At 37.6% G+C, this 21,306-nt stretch overlaps 1 protein-coding gene across 3 annotated transcripts in view; it reads right to left on the minus strand.

Moving 5' to 3' along the window:
• Positions 1-5,576: 5,576 nt before the first annotated feature.
• Positions 5,577-21,306, minus strand: part of ENPP3 (ectonucleotide pyrophosphatase/phosphodiesterase 3) — a 46,745-nt gene continuing 31,015 nt past the window's right edge. For all 3 annotated transcript variants that reach the window (XM_080583851.1, XM_080583850.1, XM_080583849.1), the window contains 9 exons: positions 20,567-20,654; positions 19,216-19,385; positions 19,054-19,105; positions 18,156-18,310; positions 13,484-13,619; positions 12,455-12,532; positions 10,479-10,611; positions 9,016-9,172; positions 5,577-7,471 (listed from right to left, as the gene is read on the minus strand). In XM_080583851.1, coding sequence (XP_080439977.1) covers positions 7,298-7,471; positions 9,016-9,172; positions 10,479-10,611; positions 12,455-12,532; positions 13,484-13,619; positions 18,156-18,310; positions 19,054-19,105; positions 19,216-19,385; positions 20,567-20,654 — 1,143 coding nt within the window. In that variant the 3' untranslated portion in view covers positions 5,577-7,297. The remainder of the gene's footprint in view (positions 7,472-9,015; positions 9,173-10,478; positions 10,612-12,454; positions 12,533-13,483; positions 13,620-18,155; positions 18,311-19,053; positions 19,106-19,215; positions 19,386-20,566; positions 20,655-21,306) is intronic.

Below are 21,306 nucleotides of genomic sequence, written 5' to 3' on the forward strand. Positions count from 1 at the left end.
GTCAGCTTTTCTTTTGAAAACAAAAAGCAATGGAAAAAAAAAAACACAAAACAAAATATAACAGCTGAATAGATGGAAATTACATTCATTGGCTTGCCTGCAAAGCAAAAGGAACACTGCTTCACAAAACGTTTTTTCTCTGCCATTCCCCATCCACGCTCTTTCATTCCCTTGAGAGCTGAATACCATTCTCGAGATCTGAGAGGGATTTCTGTGTCATGCCCTGCATATATGAGAAGGAGAAGGACAGAAAGGCTGATAGTTCCTGTAGTTATTAGGAAAAGGTTTTGGTTGAACAAATTGAGGGCTTTTTATTTATAGCTGACTGACACAACTTCCATCTGTGCTAAGGGTTATACTTCTCATACAATAAAGTCTGGCATATCTGAAATGCAGGACCTCGAGAAAACTTTTATCCTGTACACAGTAAGTGAACAGGCCTATATTTGGCCACTAAGAAAATTTCATAAAAATAAATAAAATCCCTGCCTTTGGAAGGCGTCCTAAAAAGTACAATGATCAGTCTTGCAATTTTTGAGGCATTCCCATTGCTGGGTAGTCATGAGTGGTGTACTCTAAGGACTGATACTGGGCCTAATGCTGTTTGACATCTTTAATTACCTGAATATTGGAGGCAGAACATACCCTCAGCAAGTCTACAGATGACACAAAACTGGGATAGTCATGCTGCCATCCAGAGGGACCTTGACAGGCTGGAGAAATGGGCTGACACGAACCTCATGAAGTTCTACACAGAGAAGGACAAAGCTCATGCTGGGGCAGACAATCTGGAATGCAGCTTCTCACTGGTGGTGGACGCCAAGTTTAATATGAGACAGCAGTGTGACCTTGGGACCAAGAAGGTCAACGGGCAACCTGGGCTGCATTAGGCGAAGTATTGCCAGCAGGTGGAGAGAGGAAATCCTTCCCCTCCAGCACTGGTGAGGCTGCCCCTGGAGTGCTGGGCTCCCCAGTATAAGAGAGATATGGGCATATAGGAGAGAATGCAGCCATGAAGATAATCAAGGGCCTGGAGCCTCTCTCCTGTGAAAAAAAAGCTGAGAGAGCTGGGACGGTTCAGCCTTGGAGAAGAGGAGGCTCAGGGAAGATCTCATCAATGTCTTACTGAAGGGAAGGTGTACAGAGAACAGAAACAGGCTCTCTTCTTTCATGCCCAGTGCCAGGACAAGAGACAAACTGAAATACAGGAAATTCAACTTAAACGTGAGAAAAAGCTTTTGCTCTAAAGATGGAATTACTTGCCCAGAAAGGTTACAGAGTCTCCATCACTGGAGATATTCTGATACCTGATGGGACACAGACCTGAACAACCTGTTGTAGTTGACCTTGCTGTGGGCAGGGGGTTTGGACTGGATCCTCCACAGAGATGCCTTCCAGCCTCAGCAGCTCCGGGAACCTCTGATTCCCCAGAGTGGCATATTTAGATCTGCTATGTTTGCAATGACCTAGAAAATGCATCAAATCTAACCTTCAAGTTACAAGTCTTTTCAGCTTTTTATTCCACCTTACCCTGTAAGTGGTCCTTACAGGCACTCAGACCCTCCTGAACCATTGTGCATGTACTGCCTGGAACCTGCTGAGAAAAATTCAAGTTGTTAAGGGGTAGAATTAGGAAAAAAGCTGGGAAGTTTTGCTTTCAAGGGAACGAAAGAGCATTTGTTTAGAGTGCTCCCATCAAAGTGAGGACCTGAACCCATAGCTCATTTCTCTTTCAGCCACAAAGCCCTACAAGCAGTCATGAAAATGATTTAAAAGGCCTCGGTCATCTTTGTTGTACCTTGCATGCACAGCTGGAGTTGGTATTGTTGGTATGTGTCTGTTTGTGAACTGTTGATCCTGCTGAAGTCACAACGTAGCCAAAATTCACGTGTCCCACCATGAGGCTTATAAGAGTGATTTCTCAATTATCTCCCACTGTCATCATAACAGTAAACAACATCTGGTGTTGAGGCACAATCAGCCAGAGAAATGACTTCCTTACCACCAACTACCTACATGACTTCAGCCTCTTCTTTCTCCTGAAGGAAAGGCTGTGCCCGCCACGTGCTCAGAAGAGACCAGCCTGCCCCCCAGCTCATAGCAGGGCTCTCTGCAGTCCCTAGCGCTGTGCACACGCGTGTGCCAGGTGAGCTGTTCCCTGAGCTAACCAGCAATCTGACTCGGCAATCAGAGGCAAGCCAGAGACCAAACAAAGCTCAGCAAGTTTGCTTTTCCTTGGAGAGCCTCTGAAAATCAGGAGTCCTCTTCTTCCCACGCACATTTCTCTCGCATGGAGTAGGGCCTGGAGACCTGCCCTCCTTGCAGCTGGGCTCGGGAGCATTTGCTCTCCTGCCAGCTTTAACCATCGCAGACAGAGCAGGCTGTGGCCAAGCTTCATTCCTTAATGGCTTCCTGGTCAGTGGGCAGTTTCTGATCTGGCACATCAGTTGCCATGTGTCCTTAATATACACCCAAAAGTAATTTGGATCCTTGGCAAAAGACACCCCCCAGCTTCATGTCTGGGTAATCCCAAACCTGAAGCTGCCCTAAATTGTAACCCTGACTGATCCCAACTCATGCTCCTCCCTTCACTTCTCATCCCTCTGAGGGCTGTCATGTTCTTTGATTTCTGCCCAAAGGGACTGAGAAGGATTCAGACTTTCTGCTATTTCCAGACTTTGGGAAGGAAAGTCATCCCAGCAATCTCCAGGGAAAAATATCTTTGGGAAAGGAAGCGTGGCTTGATCGAGAAGAGGCAGGCGCCTCCTCTTCTCCCAAGACATCAGCTCTGGATGCACAACATATTTACCTGACTCCTTATGGACAGCAATTCAACCACAGGCAGGGACTCTGCAATGCATAGAAACTGTACAGTTAGGATAGAAAACACAGCTGCACATTTTGAATATGAAAAATCCTATTATCCTACGTGCAAACATTGCAGGATCACCATGGGAGGTGAAAATCAGCCCTATCTGTATCCATTGATCCTATTTTCCTAGAGGAAGAACGTCCAAGAAATGAGTCAAGAGTATTCTGTGCCAGTGTATTGGCACAGAATTCAATAGCAAGAGTGCTCTGTGCCATTTAAATGTCTGCACTCAACTTTGAAGGTAGCCTTCAGTGAGGTACTGACAAAAAGTTAGCAGCGTCTGTAATAAATATTAAAGGAGAAAAAAAAGATGTGTTCTTACATGGTGATAGTCTCTAAGGGTCAGGGCGTGGTGCAAGGGAAATGTGGTAGCACTTGTTAAACAAAAGTTCTTAGGCTTTTCCTTGCTCTGGCTGTAGGATTTTCTGGGGCAGGGTAAGCTGTGTTTCCCTCACCTGTTCTCTCCCATATAACCCTGCCTTGATGCAGGAACAAGACTAGCTATAGATAGTGCCAAATTTCTGTATTTACTTACAGATTTGGTTCTAATACTGAAAGAAGTCAACATAAGAAAGGGAAACAACCAAATCCACCTGAGCTCAGATTTTCAATGGCTTCAGGAGTGTTAAGTTTCTGTTTCAATAGTGGACAACGGAAAATCACGTTTTACAGAATTTATATTTTTAATTCTCACACATAAGGTGGCTATGAGAGCCAGGACTCATCTGTTTTTATAGTCAGCAGATTGATTTATATCTATTCCACTTCAGCTTGACACTTAGGTCTCCCAAAAATGGCAGAAAAACACAGAACCAAAGGTCTTGTCATTTTTGGAAAGTTATATGTACATCCCCTAGAAAAGAGGACAAGTTTTAACCTTTCAGAATCAACATTATTTCTTAGTTCTCACAACACTTTAGAGTGGTTATCAAAGGAGCAGAATGTTTGTAAGAGTAAAGTAAATATTTACTATATGCTGGTTTTATTATGTGTTATTGTCAATTTGTTGTACCTTGTACTGTTTCTGTGTTTGCATTGGTAAGCATTTCTGAGTTAAAAATATCAGTTGTATACATTCATTCTGTAGAACACTATTTTGTCCAGCTTCCCTATAGCGTGCCCTAAGAGCACGTCCTAAGTAGACTTCTGACAATGTTGCATTTAGTTCCACTGCCTGAAGTGCAATATGGAATATATCCCCCTTCTACTCTCTTTTATATATCAGAAATTTAATTATTTGATAATTTTAATGAAAGAAAAAAAAAGTATTCTTTGCATTTGTAACGCCTTCTAGAGTTGAGTAACACAACCAATGTTGAGAGTCTTGAAATGTAAGCAGCTGAAATGGTAAAAGTCAATTTTATTTGAATTAATACGTACATATTTATATTGTTCAAATGACTGTGTTAAAGTTTCTAGCTTTAGTGGCATATGAATACTGTTTGAGACATTTGAGGCAGCTCTTCATTCCCATCTCTATGCATATTGCAGAAGTTATTCTATTTCAAAAAGCAGAAGATCCGTAAAAATATCTTAGGGAACTAATATAAAGTTCAGGCTACACCCTTACTGCTAATGCAACCCTATACATACAGTATTGAGTGTTTTCTTGTGAACTGGAAGAAGACTGTATTTAATAAATAAATAAATAACATTTCTACCTATGGATAAGGAATCACACTTTCAAATTTAAACAAAACGCCTGTGCAAACCTATGAACCTTTTAACAATTTAAGTTAAGGTCTCTAAAGCCTAAACACCAATGAATTTCCCTGGCACAAATCTCCAGGGTTGAAGATCTGCATTTTCTCCCATGTGCAGCTCTGATTATGTGATGCAAGGGGGTCAAACAGGGACAAATCCAACCCCTAATCATGATTCTATCAACCTGATTTAAAGATCTTTGAAGTCATTATGAGTCATAAAATCCAGATTTCTTATAATAATCAGTGTTGCACAGTACATCTATAAGTTTTCTAGAATCAAAGATTATTAATAGTAATCTAAAAACACTTGCTGATTTAATGGAAGAGTTTCAGACACGCTCACTGCTAGGTACCTATCTGAGGTTACAGGTTTGAGCACTTTTTGCGCTAGAGTTCATACTGAACATATCAAGATGATATTTTGCCTACTTACTGTATTCTGAATTCCCCAGGCACAGAAATAAATGGGAGTATTCTAAAAATGATATGTTTACTGCAAGTGTCCTCTATAGTAATACGTATTATATATCATACATTATGTACAAGAGAAGACTAAAAGTTCCCCCAACCTGTAATGCAGGCATTGGCTCACGTAACTGGGGAAGGGGAATTTTCCACCAAATCAGTCATAAATCCAGACATGTTGTAAATCAATTGATGACTGGGCTCCCTATTCCCTTCTACTTAGTGTGTGTGGAGGGGGGGAACAATTCCCATGTTTTTTTCCTGTAAATAGCAAAGCATGCGACAGTTTCAAGGAGTTCTGTGAAACCACAAGATCAACTAACAGATGGATGTAACAGTCTTGGGGGAGAAGAAGAGGGAAAACAATACTGCCAGAAGCAATGTATAGCACCATTTATGTCACGGGGTGTGAGAGATGCTCTGTGTACTGCACACAGAAGCTGCACTGAGAAAGCTGGAGACCCTTGATCATGGAGAATACCAAGACGTCAGTGCCAGAGGAAGGATAAAGGGCTAAGAACCAAGTCCTTAAATAACTTTTTCAATTATTTATTCCTATGCAATCTCCCCCACCTTTATCTGTGGATGACCCATGACACTTGCAAACAGTAAGTAGTACGACAGTAGTACGACAGTAGAACAGTAGGGGAAATAAACCCAACCCTGGCAAAAACACTTTCAAATTTGCTTTTTTAGAATAACTGCAATTTCAGACTCCATTCACACAAAAGTTTTTTTAAAACCCATACATGTGATCCAGATCCTCTTGTGTTAGATGCTACACAATACTGAATGAGAAATACATTTTTGTCAGCCTGAGAGGCAGGGATGTTCATACAGAAGGGGCAACGTATATCAGCAGGGTGAGGTGGGGTGGGTTTGGGGAAGGAGGCGAGGGGTGGTAGACATTTGGATAAAGAGGAATTACAAATAAGTTTGTGAAGGAGGACGGTGAATTAATTTTGCAGCTATTTAAGTCTAGGACCTGCCATGTGTGGTACGTTGGTCCCACATCTTGATGTGTGATAAATATTGCTAAACTATGCTTGGAGTATACATGAATAAACAGCTCACCTAAGATGTGGAAAAGTATTTTTTTCTACAAGTTTTTAAGACTTCTTTTTAAAGAGATATCTTCTTCAGTCTACAATTAGTTAAAAATTGAAACACTCTAACATGTTTCTTCAAAATTCCCCACTGTGCCTACAAACAAGACAAATGGTCAATTATCTTCTGTTATTCATACCTGTATTTAATAGCACTTTTAGTGGAGAAAATCAGCTCAACACAATTAACACATAGCATTTCTGTAATAGCAGAATTGGGGAATTTCCACTGCCTTGTCCTACTGCCCTGCTCACAGCAGTAATTTGTGTACAGCACAGTTTGATAGATTTTTTGTGTATAAAGTCACTACGGAAGGTAACACTGACCATTTTTTGCATGTTACCACTAATTTCATCCTCTAATCTCAGGTTTAACTTTAAAAATAAACACAAATATTTTGGTGTTGCCAGACATTCGTGAAACATTGCAAATACAGGTAAATATCCTGACAAAATCCTTCTGGCCATAGTGTTACTTTCACCTCTTCTTGTTCAGAATGCTTTAAGGTTTCTGAAGGGTACAGAATACAGATTACTCATTGACTCTAATTTCACTTCAGTTGTTACTAGTATAATGAATTAACTCAAGTGGAAAAGACAATGGATGGTCATAGAAGACAAGTCCACTATATACAGACTCTATGTGAGTCTGAATGTCTTTTTAAGTACATAGCAGTTTCCATGTGAATTGGATGAGAAAGAGGAATTCAGAACATTCCAGGGTATTAGATAACCTTAACCTCACTGATAAACACAAGGGAAAAAGCACACGCACTCCTCTCAAACTGTTTCTCTTCCCAGCTCCATTGCAGAAAGTTTCTATACAGCTTACAGTTCTGGGTTTTCTACTATGAAACATGTTCCTGTTACAGGTTTTGTTTGTTTGTTTGTTTGTTTTTCCCCAAACCATTTGCATTAAAATATTCTCAATTTAGAAAATTGGCTTAGCAATGACAATTTAAGTAAATTAAGATAATTTTTATTCAGTTCATACAAAACACTTGACTGAAGAACAGGAATCTGAAAACAAAAGTAGCTGTGTAGTGTGTCTTTTCTTAATGAGGAGCTGCAGCCGTGTTTCCTGCATAATTTAGCAAGGAAATCACTTTGATTTTCTTTCTTCCAAATACCACTTTTTAAACGCACAGTCAGTTAATTTCAGTCTCAAATGTTGGCAAATACGTCTTTAGCTGTAAGATCTCAGAGACAGATTCCTGTCTTTCCTGGTAAAAGTCAAGCCCAGTTAGCAGTTCCACATCACGAACACGTGCCGAATGAGCCTGAACTCTTTCTTCAACCCATTCAGAAGGCAACCTGTTTTCCTGCCAAAACAAACAAGAACAATGTTCCAGCACTGGTCATTGTCTAACACAACCACCACACAAGAGAGTGCCTTTTATGGCATTAAAGGCCTTCAGTTTGTAAAACGTTTTTCAGGTTTTCCTAGACATCTTTGCAGCCTTGCTTTTAGAGATCTCGCTTACATAGAGGCAAAGGGATGTCCCCTCTCACCACTTCCAAAGTAACAAAGAAGCAAAATTATGCTGAAATGGCAAATTTGGCTTTTAACTACAAAGTACATGTGAGTATTATTTTAAACAACCAAGTCAGGATAGTTTTAGTTACTGTACAAATTAACTACAGTACTCAGGCTAGCCAAAAAACAGGTATATGAGAACCTGAACAAAGTCTTTACAGCAGCTTAGCCTTGATTGTTGGACAGCAATAATAATTGCTAGATAGACAGGGAAAAAATGGAAATATAAGCTCTAATCAACGCAATATAAGCACAATCAAATATGCTGAATTATTTACCTACAAAGTTTTTATGCAAACAGATGATAATTTGCTTTTCTGTTACCAATATCATCTTCTGACACAATTGTTCACAGTACACAATGAAAAATATGGAGTGCAATGATATTGAGTTTTTTTTGCTAAACTTTAGAAACAACAGATTAATTGCTAGAGTATAAAGGCTAATTCATAAAGATTATTTATTTTGTGCATTTGGTCAACTCTGAGATGACAACACAGAAGTGGAGATACCCAAGTTCTTTCTAAGCAATAAGCTTGTACCCATCTGGGTTTATGAGTTCAAAATCACTAACTAAATAAATACAATTAAATTGCTTTGAAGTCTAGTTCAAGTCTGTACAGCTATACTTTTGTGTGGGAAGACTAACACAGACACTGAGCTAAGGAACCTTCTGCATCCCAGGGCTTATGGAATAGATATATTCCAATAATTGGTTCAGCAATACAAGTTATACTCCACTAATTTATTTTCAGTTTGCTACAAAATGTGAGATTTGCACTCTTAGTGGAAAGCATATGTCTTCTTTAATTATAGTATGTATTTCTGATTGTTAACTGTGAATTTCAACTGCAGAATGATCCATCTAAATGCCTGCTGTCTAATTTCTAACAAACATGGAACAAAGGACTGAAGGAATTCCTCTGGCTACACTGAAGGGAGTAATATTCCAAGACCTCTGATACCTCCAGAGTAAGTTTATCCTGCAGCCTTCCATACAGATATTTCATCAAACTTGTTTGTTCTGCTGTTCTCAGCCTTTCTCACTCACCTGTCAGGTGACAGTATTTCCAAGTCCTCTTATCAAACCCTCATTTATTCTTCTCGCTTGCTTCCAATCAGCTGGTTTGTTTCCTGCTGCTTCTCCTGGAGCTTCTTGCTCTCCTAGTCTTCATTATCTCTCAACTCATGCTCAGCTAACTGGGAATGAATTTACCTAAATACTGGTCTAAATACCTTAGACATCTAATGATTCTCCAGATAACTGTATCACACAGGGAATCAGTTCACAAAGCTTATTTGCACATGGAAACATAAAACTATACTTACAGCACAGCTTTCAGTGTTGTCAGGTTGATGAGGAATGATAAAAGACAGAGCATCCAAAGAGCCTGTACAGTTCAGGGGAGTATAGGATTTGTTCTTGCAGCTAGTCAGAACCACAAAGTAATGGGTTGGGATAGGGATTTGTGTGTTGTTTACATGCCTATAAAACAAACATTAGTTAAGGGATTTATCTGGATATCAACTGTAAAAACCATTGATACCACTAGTATTTTATAGAATTCATCTCAGTACAGATCTTTCACTGTTATGTGACTTCTACTTTTCTTATGATTAAAATAAACAGCTTGGGGGATTCATAGTCAGAATGATGAATTGTGGCTATATGCCACCAGTTTAGGATACCTAATTCAAAATGTCTTTTCCTCCATTTACTGGTTATTCTGTTAGCATGGCCACTTCCGTATATAAACTTATGAGGAGCTTCCCAAATTTGCTGTATTTCTTCAAAATTTAACCAAACACCACCAGTGAAATCATTGTTCTGCTTACTATGACTGAATAGCATGCTGAATGGAACATGCTTTTTCAAAACTGTAGACAAAATTATGTGGTCGACTGTGTATTACGGCATTCTGCTTGGAAGGAAGTTCCAGTCTCTCCTCCCTTCCACCCTCCTACTTCGCGGCAGGGTTGATTTTCCCATTCTCAAACCATTTTTGACAGATGTGGTATTAAGTCTAGCCTTGAATAAAACATCTCCAAAGACAGATTCAGCAGTACAGATTTCCAAGCATTTTTCTACTACGTAAGTGTCCTTACTGTCAAAAGGTATTTTCCCTATATTTGGAACAACCCAAGTTGTTTGCATATTCTGTTTTGGGTTATTTTGTGTGTTTGTTTGGTTTGGTTTTTGTTCTTTTCCCTTCTACTTTCACTACTCCCTAGTAAAACTTGGTCTTTATCTTTTACAGAATTCTGTTTTATGAAAGCCAAGAGTACCTCTCAGGAATGTTACACGTTACATACCCAGCTACATGAATGCATTGAACATGCAAAACTGGTCTTTGCTAAAACACAGTTTGAGAAAACAGGGAGAAACAACAAATAGCTGAGTGGGCACAAACATAGAAGCAAGAAAACTGCACTTAAGCACATCCTCCATATATTTAGATGTCATATATTCTTCCAGTATTTCCACTACAGAGGACAAAAAGTCTAAGCATAAACTTAGGAAGTAAATTACTGCTCTGTATCTGTGCATATGTACATAGTTACATATGTAACTGCAAAGCCTTTTTCTCTTTACTGGAACTTCAATTTCTACAGTATTGTACCTGCTTACAAGAGAATTTGCCACTGCATGAGCAACAGTGGATGTATCATTAGAAGGGGAAGACTCAGTTCTCCTTGACACTTGTTTTTTTCATTCTCTCTGAAAAAAAGGCTTGTTTGGAGACAGTGGGAAATAGTCCAGAGTTTGACCTTTGGCTTTTCTGTATACTTACTGTGTAATTTCATCAACAGTGTCAACATGGCCATCATAATTGTAATCAAACACTGGTCCACTGACAACATTTACTCCGTTCCTTTCTCTAGCATACTTCTGAAGAAGCACATTATGGAAATAGTCCCATATGTCTGCAATTAAAAAAAAAATTACAAGCAGATTTAACTTTAAATTGGGGTTATTTCTGCACTAAAGAAGAACACCTTGCCTTTTCTTTTTTTTTGTTATAGATAGATAAGAAAAAAAATCCAAACTAAACTGCCCATAAAATCAACTCTTGACACACAATTTGGATTTCATCAGAAAGTACAGGCTGTCACTCACTGTTCAGGGTAATGGTAAATGCTATTACGCCTCTTGCAAGCTCCATTGTACTACTGGAGACAATGCATTCATTATCAATTTGAAGACAAAGGTAAAATTATAAAGCTGAAAGGCCATTTATTTCTGGCCTATCTGCTAGCACCCAAAACTGTGCCAATTAGTAGAATCCAAGACAATGGCTTTGAGAAAGGAATATTTACCACCTGAGAGTTAGCCTAACTCTACAGAACTCATGTGAAATATCACTAGGCAATTTGTCTTATTTCACAAATGTTATTTGAGCAAATATAATTTGTAGATTACAATCTACTAAGACTATTTGAATATTTGCAGTTATCAAGGAAAAAAAAAAAGAAAACATGGGTTTGGAGGGCTGGGAGGTACCCCCTATAGATTTATTCTTGTTTATGGCCTATAGTAACTTCCTGTAAGTTTAAATCTCTTGTACAGTTTTCCTTGGAACACTGGATTTTCCATAATGTCTTTGATTTACTTGGAAGATTAAAGCCACTTAGGTTTTCTGGATCTCTATTTTTTATATGATTTGTGAATGAATAAATGATGTCTGAATGCATTAGAAAAGTAGTTACATCATAAAATCATAGAATGATTTGGATTGGAAGGGACCTCAAAGGCCATCTAGTTACAACCCCCTGCCATAGGCAGGGACACCTTCCACTAGACCAGGTTGCTCAAAGGCCCATCCAACCTGGCCCTGACCACTTCCAAGGATGGAAGACTCGTTCTAATACTTCCATGTTCTTCTTGTGCTGGGGGCCCCAGAGCTGAACGCAGTGCTCCAGGTGGGGTCTCACAAGAGCAGAGCAGAGAGGCAGAATCACCTCCCTCAACCTGCTGATCACACTGCTAATTGATGCAGCCCAGGACACGGTTGGCTTTCTGGGCTGCAAGCACACATTGCCAGCTCATGTCAAGCTTCTCATCCACCACCTCCTCCTTGTCCCTCTCCTCAGGGCTGCTCTCAATCCATTCTCTGCCCAGCCTGTATTTGTGCTTGGGATTGGCCTGGCCTCAGCCCAGATCATTACTTTTACTTCAGTAATTTCTCTTTCTATTCTTTGTCTATGAGAATGAGCATAAGCCTAAAAGTAAAACAGGACAACAGGCATTTGTATAAATTCTAATCAATGATTATAAACAAATGCAAGTCAAGTTGGTTGGAAAGGGTTAATGTAGCTTACTGTACTTGTATAACAGAAATATCTGCCTGAAAGAGATATTCTACAGTATCTCGTTTGAGGTTCTGTTTGATGAAACATCAGGTATCAGGGCATTGTTTACAAACTTTGTCCTGTCTTCCCTTGAGACCTTGCAAAAGAAAAGAAAATGTGCCATTTTCCTTCAACTCGAGCTTTTCCCCATGGGGATATTGTTCCACAAGTTCCATAGCTAGTACTTCATGTTATGTACACTTAAGCAGACGACTATACACATTAAAAAATTAGTTCGTGTAAGTGTATTGTAAAATTTCATACATCTATTTTTAAAAAGATTTAAATATATTTGCATGAGATCTGGATATACTGAAGGCCATGACTTAATGCTTTTAAGTCCTTGTCATAGCTATATCAAATCCACAATGTTAATTACAGAAAATTAATCAAAAATAATCAAAATCTTGGATCCTACCTCTGAAGGCTCCATACATGGGAACAATATTGCTGGTGAGTAAGGCATCATACTGTTCAAGAACAGATGAACTGAAGTCTATATAAAAGAACAAAGTATATATTAATGAAATGGTATACAAAGACCTATTTGATACATGCGTCACTATAAATTTCAGGTACATGTAATTAAATCACTTTACATTTCTTAACATTTAAATTTTCTGCTACTCCACAGAAGTCAGAACACAACACATGAAGCCATATACAGACACAGTTATGTCTGAACTATATTGGGCTAGATAGAAAGTTTCTGTCATAATTACATCAAATACCAATGACAGTTTTGTGGTTTTTTTCCACATGTAATATCTCAGAGAATAATTTTAATTTATTTGTTCACGGAGTAGACTGGAAAGGAACTATTAGAGCATAAAGTCACTGTATTTATCACCTATTGTAATTTCCAGGCTATTCCGCTTTCATGAGATGTGTTTTCTTTTGATTTCATCTCTCTATGAAGCAAGTTCCCCAGAAAGAAAGTATCTTCCAAAGTATATTAAATTGTGTGGTACCTTTGTGATATGATTAAAAAGGCTCTGTGCCTATCTGATTCCTATCCATTTGTAACTGAAGCTGATATTTGAGCACCAGTGCATGATCCTCCTCCAAAACTAATATCTCCAAATTTGTTTCTACAACCTGTTCAATACAGTCATTACCAAATTTGTCAATAGAAAATGAATTTTCATACAGAGGAATAGGGGGAGCTCTTCACTCAAATCCTTTTACATCTTTCTGACCAGTTTTCATCACATTCAAGTTATTCCATTTTCTAAAGAAAAACGTAAATGTTCTAAGCTGAAAATATTTAGATACAAGTAGCAGTTGTCCGGTTTTTGGTCAGTCTACAAACACTGGAAACCTTTTTCTGCCCAACATGCAGATCCAAAGAAGTTTGTTTTGGTGTTTGGGTATATGTTTAAACATAAACCCACATCCAGCTGATTAAGACTTTCTATGCTCCAGCTATAAAAAGAATCATGCTCACTGGGAGGATAGAGGAAACCGTATGTCAAGTTCAGCCCTTCTGGGTAGTCGGAACAATTTTGGCTATGAGCAACAGGGATTCTAACATCAGCCCGCAGACAGTCTGAAACAGTGGGAGGAAGAGAAGATGTGCTTTCCTGTGAAAAGGGAAAAAAAAGTATTACACCCACGGCTGTGGCTAACATAATGCTCTGTATGTTTTTAACTTTCTAGAATGTTCTTCATTGAATTTTCTCCTGTTTTCATAGTGAATCAGGCCAATGCAAGTAATGGACACTGATGCTCTCTGCCAAGTGTTTTTCCTCTACTTCTGTTTGTAGGTAATTCAGTGAAATCCTTATGCAGCATAAGGATTAAAACTGTATTAGCAAAAATAAGGTTATACCTTAGGCAAAAACAGGTGACAACTTTGTCTCATTCATCCCTTTTACAAATTTCTGGAAACACAAACATGATTTCACATCCTCCTGCAAACCAGTTTATATATAAAGATGCCAATAACACCACACCTTAGCATCTGAGAATACTGTCTCAATAATAACAGTCTGTGCCTTTGAAGAGTGAAAGTTAAATAAATTCAGGGTAAATTCAGCACATTTTACTGGCTAGCTTCACTAACTTCAACTGACTAATGTTAGCATACACACTAGTTAATATCTGGCCAAAAGTGATTCTGATTAGTGTAATTGTTTCTATAGCCTTATATTATACAATAGCATTAAATAAAACATGAGAATGTGTATTTCTGTATTTAACTACACTTTCTTTTTTCATACTTATTTACGCGTTATTTATTTTCATTTTGGTAAGAAGGGAACACATTTAATTTTTACACCTTTACATGAAGAAGTTAAACATCTAAATTGAATTTTAGCACACTAGATTTTGATTGGTTTAAACCAAGCAGAAAAAAAAAATAAAAATAAAGAAGTGGAAAGTTCCTCTCATGCCTCTTCACACTTCTTGATTTAATTTCTTTACTTACTTTCATGTGAATTTCTAAAGATGCTCATATCACAGTCAGGTAATATATTAATGGAAAATACATATACGGCATGCAATGAAATACAAAATACAAAAGGCTGTTTTTGCCATTGAGAAGATAAACTGTCCTTGTTAAGCAAATGTAAATCCCAATACAAAACTGACACCCAATTCACTTCTGTAATTTGTCCTTTCTAGTGTTGAAATCAATCAGGCAGGGTTAACAGATCAGGTTCACTCTGAAGAAACTAACTTAATAATTAAGCTGTGATATTCAACAACAACTTTGATTTCTCCATGGTCCCTGAAAGAAAATATGAATCAAAGTAACAAGGGACAGAGTAAACATGCCAAGGACCGTCCTGAACAGAACTTCATTTTAATTCTCATTAAATATAGGGGTTACACCTATGTTATCCAAATACAGCAATGAATCAATGTTCAGACCTATATCATGATGTTGGGTTTTCAGGACCATTCATGTTTTCTCCAGCCTGAAGCCATGAGAATATCCCCCAACTCTTCCCTTATTATCTTATGTTACTATCTATACAATATGAGCTGCAATACAGGTGCCATGGCAGGAAGACAGTGGTTTAGAGCTGTCTCATGTATGTACTACATCCTGTATTTTCTGAAACACTCTCATACATTCAGGAGATGAAAGCTGCTCATGGCTGTTTACATTGGGCAACACAGCAGAAAATTTAACTGAAGAAATGAGAATTCATAATGAACATCATATGAACTCTCAAAATATTGAAAAAGCAACCACTCAAGAATATTTCAGCTTGCTTTTTCAAAGATCTACAAGTCAGGTGGTAAATAATATCTAAAGCTGCCAAGAGATGAGAATGGCTACATATGTCACCTTTTAGTTCAATGAGATCAACAGTTAGTGAAACCCAAGATTGCAAGCCTTATTTCTGATGCTCTATAAACTAATATACTCACTCTACCACCTCTCCATTCCTCTTCCTCAAAAGAGAGAAATTAGCTCTTTTTAAATAGGTAGTCTTTCAATAAGAATAGAAAGATTCTCAAAGAAGCTGTTGGAAGGGCTGATTTATTAAGAAATGAGGTCTTGACACTGACAACCATCTTCTCAAAACTTCAGAATCAGGCCAGGTTTAGCTGTTTGGCTCCTTGTCTTTAAGTTCAAAGAACCATAATGCCTCGTGAAGAATGCAGTTACAACTGTAAAAAATAGCTTTGCCTACCACACCATGCATTACCTTTTCTGATGCAGATTTTTGTCTTTTGACTAGTTCGTAATTAACATTGAGAAGCATGAGATATTTGCATTACATGACAGACTTGAGCATCTGCTGTGGTCTGACATGTCAACTTCAGCCACTTCCAGGAATCTTTTTTCGGTAATCAAGAAGAAAAAATGCCAAACCACACAAAACAAAACTTCCATTATCCCAGTGCACTGAGCTGTAGTTCCAAAAAACTCAGTGACTTAGACATGCATCATTGCAGTTTTCATCATAAAATAGATTAGATTATTATATATTTTAATACATTTTTATAGTAAACTTAAAAATTCTTACACGTAATTTTCTTTGACCTCAAAAAATGCTCCAGATTCCTACACAGAAAACCTCTTGAAAGCTCAGAATGGCAAATAAAACTGCAGTTCCACTGTAAAAAGTGAATTCACTTTTATACACAGCAAAGATATTATATACAAAGAGTTTATATACAGCAAAGACATTCTACATTCCGTAGGTGTCTGCGGCCAGATGGAGGGGCTATCTTTCTGCAGGTAAAATCTGCCTTCTTCCCTGGCAGATAAGTATAAAGCCTCAAAAAAAAATATATCCTTCAATCTTTTTTTTTTTTTTTGACTAAGAATACTAGGCAACCTGAAGTCTGACATCATTTATTTAAGATCTGTAACTATATATTATTCATGACATCCCTGATACTGTATCAAGTGCAAGTGTGCAAGTGTCCTGGCTTCATCAGCCAGCCCAGTTTCAAAACTTCTAAATCACACAAAACCAGCAGAACTTCAGCCTGTACCACTTGTTTTATGGTTTAAACCCTTCTTTATAGCTATCTACTGTCAAAAAATACCCCACCTTACAAATTGTATAAATCTCTGCACAGGCTTTATTGAAAACATAAATAATGTAAGAGACATTAAAATTAGGTAGAAATTGCAGTCTTCTGCCATTCCCATGTATTGTAGCCAAAGCTTACAGTCAAAGGTAGTGGCTGTAGCCTTCTGTCCTTCCACTGCTGTCATAACTTGCAAAGCTTTTCCTCAAGTGTTACATGTTGTAATTAAACTAAAATTGCGATGTCAGCTTACTGTGGAAGGTATGTTAGTAATTGAGCTGACTTTTAAACTTACAACCTTTCACCATTGTGCTTCCGAGAGCATTAGAGAGAAAATTTCTTCTTTCCTATTCTTTCTATAGGAAACGTACATCATTGTATTTGTCTGCTGTGAGCTATACACTTTAATACTTCTGTCTTAATCATTCACTGCTTCCCACAACGTTGCATAAATCACCACCAGAAACTCCCACACATATGTATTTGTGTTGACTTAGATGTTACATTGGGCAAAAACTTTTCCAACTGAGAATTTGGTTTTCAACAAAAGAAAATGGCTGAAAAGTAACTTGATTTTCCGAGCTTTTTGCTGCTGTTGTTGAAATATTAAAAAGACCTCAACACTGGTGGGATTTTGTAATTAAGCAAATTCACAAAAAAAAATCTGCCCACAATTAACTGGTTTTCAGTATGGTAATGCACTTTCATACCAGGCTATAAGAGCAGATCATCAAAAACAATGAAGTAAAAATAATCTTTGTTGAAATTGACATTTTTTTCACTAGGTTTTAAACCTTGTTAGGGTTGGATTTATGATCTTCCACCCAGATTATGAACAATTAGTATAAAGCATAGAGTAAAACTTTCTGAAATGCAAACATTCTAGCAGCATATATTTGTTTAAAATTATTTCCTCATATGCGTACAGATAAAATAAGAAATCACGTAGATATCATTAACACAGTTCTCTTGAGAGAGAAAAATAAAGGTTGAAGTGTAAAAGTTGTTTCCTCGTGGCAACTTAGAAAAAGGGTCAAATTATACAGTGGATTAAGCTCATGAATGTCCACTAGCTTACAGACCCTGGGAACTCAGATTTTTCTAGGGTTGCATACCCTTGAACTCTCAGAGTTTCATTCAGATGTAATGATATTTCATAAATTATAGAATGTAATAGAAAACAAATAGGCAAAACATATCATGCATTAGTACAAATTGTCTTGCAGAGTTGTATAAAGGTTTGTTAATAGGATAAAGACTATGATAATCATTGAAAAACTTAAAAGTTTCTGTTTTGGAAATCACAGACCACTTTTGCTCAGGAATTGACAGGCAAGTTGGAGTAACCTTCACACTTTCTCTCTTTTAAAGAACTGGCTTAATGGAACGAACTTCTTTTATATCTTGTGTCCCTAACATATGGCCATTCCCACTTATTTAAACATATTTTTAGATATTTAAAATTTGACAGATATCATTGATACTTTTTCCTTTTCAGAAATAAAGGCCTTGGTCACATAATATCCACCAGTCCTTAACCAGAATTCCTAATGAATGAACAACATTTTCAGTCCAGTGTATTAAACATTTAAGAATGATACAAATGTTTGATAACTTACAGGCTTATTCACAGTGTATGCAGTCCACAGTGGCATCCAGATATCATGGCTGTATCCACTCACATACTGATAATGGGGAAGGAGGCAATAAATGCTGTTCTTCTGAAGAACTTTGGGTCTCCCATATGGCAAATGGTATGAGGTTGCATTCTTTACTATAATTTAAGAAAAAATGATTGATTCATTCTTCTATAACATTTCTGATGACACAAAGGTTTAAGCCAGCAGAGAAAAAACACAAAGCAAAGTGTAAATTAAAGCATTAATAAATACAGACAGAACTGACAACAAACATAAGCATGTATTTCTTTAAGCTATTAGCTTCTAAGTGGAATAACGAAACGTAGAAAACAGTTTTAATTTTGTTTAACGTAGAGGGGTCAACATGATATGACATCAGACATGCAAATTCTCATTTCTTTGCAATTTCATATGAATATAAATCTTTTGAATTCATCTTACCAGTGGAAAGAGAGCTATTAGGCTAGCAAACATTGAAATGCTTCGTAAAATTTCCAGAAACCTCACAGAAAAACATGGTAGCATGAGAATTTTTATCAAAGACAAACATATGGTTGCAAGGTGGCAAAAAACAGATATGTCATATGGTTCAGAAGTACTCAGGCTTTCCACTGAAAACTGTGTGGTTTTTCTCAAGATTTTAATGGGATTCAGATCTAGTTCTTCTGCATAAATGTCACTACAAAAGTATCAATTAGTATCTTTTAAGGAAATGCAAAGAAACAAGAAAAAAAAGTTATGCTTCTGACTTGGCTCTCCTACTTCACTTCAAATTGCAATTAACATTGCAAAAATTCCCACTGAAACCAAAAACTTAAAATATAAAACAGGCACAGATTTAAAAATATTGATGTCCCTTTCATTTCTTTCTACTTACTTTCATCTGTGGTGAGATTTAACCTCATGTTTATTACTGATGAATTTGTGATCTGTAAAATATCAGAGAATCCTTCAGAATGAATCAAGCATTTAGAAAAATCAAAGAAATGAGAACACTCTTGAAAAAGATGATTGAAAGATTCCAAAAGTTCCTACTTACACTATTGCATGTGCATCCCAATTCATCTGCAGGAGTCAGACTGGAAACTGGACATGATAAAGGAGATGACTCCTCCTTTGCATGTGAAGGATTGTAAAAAGGATTTTTTAACAGGTGGTTTAAGCTGCCGTGTGTTCCGTTGTTTGGTGCTGGTGTAATACGTAGCAGATCTGTTGGAAATTTTGAAATTTTAAATCATTTGTAAAGCTATTTTAAGACTAGAATAGCATTTTAAATAGACTCTCTTTCCATTGCTATGCATTTTCTGTCAATTTTTTTCTAAATGTAGAACCAACAGGTTATTCAATTATTTAAACTTTATTGCAATTTTCCAGGTACAAAGGTTCATTGATATCTTCTTCAAGATTTGTTAATCTATGTACTTGAGTACTGTTCATGCAGTTTTATACATTGCCATAACATTCCTGAGATTAAATGATTTTATGCAGAGTACAAACTTGTTTGCAAGTCACAAAATCACAGAACCGTTGAGGTTGGAAGGGACCTCTGAAGATCACCTAGTCCAATCCCCCTGCTAACAGGATCACCTAGAGCAAATTGTGCAGGATGGCATCCAGGCGTGTTTTGAATATCTCCAGAGAAGGAGACTTCACAGCCTCTCTGGGCAACCTGCACCAGTGCTCTGTCACCCTCACAGTAAAGAAGTGCCCTCTCATATTCAGATAGAACTTCCTGTGCTTCCCGCTGCCTCTCATCCCGTCTCTGGGCACAACTGAAAAGGGTCTGGTTCCATCCTCTTGAGACCCTCCCTTCAGATATTTATACACATTGATGAGGTCTCCCCTCAGTCTTCTCTTTTCCAGGCTTAACAGGCCCAGCTCTCTCAGTCTGTCCTCATACAACAGCTGCTCCAGACCCCTAATCATCTTAGTAGCCCTCCTCTGGACTCACTTCAGTAAGCATACTAGTTGATTGCATTTTTGTGTGATCCTTTAATCCTTATTTTCTGAGGAACATACTTCCTAATTGCTTACTGTCGTGGCTGCAATGGTTCATCTGAAGCTATGAGCAAGAGTTGTAACTGTCTCTAAAAGGCTCTTATCCCCAAATGATTCCACAGACACCACTTCAACAGCAAGCCCACATGGCAGGAGCACTTCTCCATGGTTCTTTAGTGGACTTCTTTTGCAGTCAGAAACAACCTCCAAAGCAAAATAATTTCTGGCAGTTAATCTTTCAGCACCATATAGGAAGCAAAACATCATGGCTTCCATATTGTATGTGAAAAAAATAGCTTCTGAATGAATTCACCAAACTTTTTCTTTCACAACACTGGCATTTGAAAGCACTGCTGGTTTATCATCTTAAGTACTAGATTGTTTCTACTCACCACACATAAGGTTGTAAACCTCGATGTTTTCAAAAGCATCCACTTCTGTTTTTTCTTTAAAACTTGGGCCATATCCTAGGAATATAGCCTAGATTGGAAAAAAAAAATGCTATTTAAAGGAACCCAAATTAAAAAAGCAATTCAGTTGTATTTTATGCAAATGGGGACACTGGACCAAAATAGCCTTTTCACAGCCATAAGTTATAATACAGGATTGCTCTGATAAAAAAGGCAAATTTTGCCCATTACCTATAATTTTAAGAAAAAATATTTTATCTTTTTTTAATATTTTGATGCATACTTATGAAAATTATTGCTTGCTGTGTTTCAAATTCACACATTTTTATATTTTCATTGCAAAAGTTGGTAACAACAATACCACTTCAATAAACGCAGAGTTTTGGCACTCACAGATCCTATTTAAATGCTAATATTGAGCCAGAAATATAAGGTTTGGATTTGTATTTTTTTTGCATTCTCAAAAATCTTTGGATAGCTTAGGAGCCTATTGCTGTGGCTACAGCCAGCAGCAGGGAACTGGGGAGACCCATCTCAAGCTTTGCTGAGACCTAAGTCAGTAACGCCAACAGAACAGTTTAGTACTGGACAACCCTTGCTGGGATCTGTAAGCATTTTAACAGAACACTGATACTACCTACAGTCCCACATCAGTTTCTACCACTTCATAAGCCTTCTTAGCTCTCTGCCATGAGATACAGAAATCATGACTAAACAGGACA

Source organism: Anser brachyrhynchus, assembly GCF_964034855.1.
Source record: "Anser brachyrhynchus genome assembly, chromosome: 3".
NCBI classification, from domain to species: domain Eukaryota; kingdom Metazoa; phylum Chordata; class Aves; order Anseriformes; family Anatidae; genus Anser; species Anser brachyrhynchus.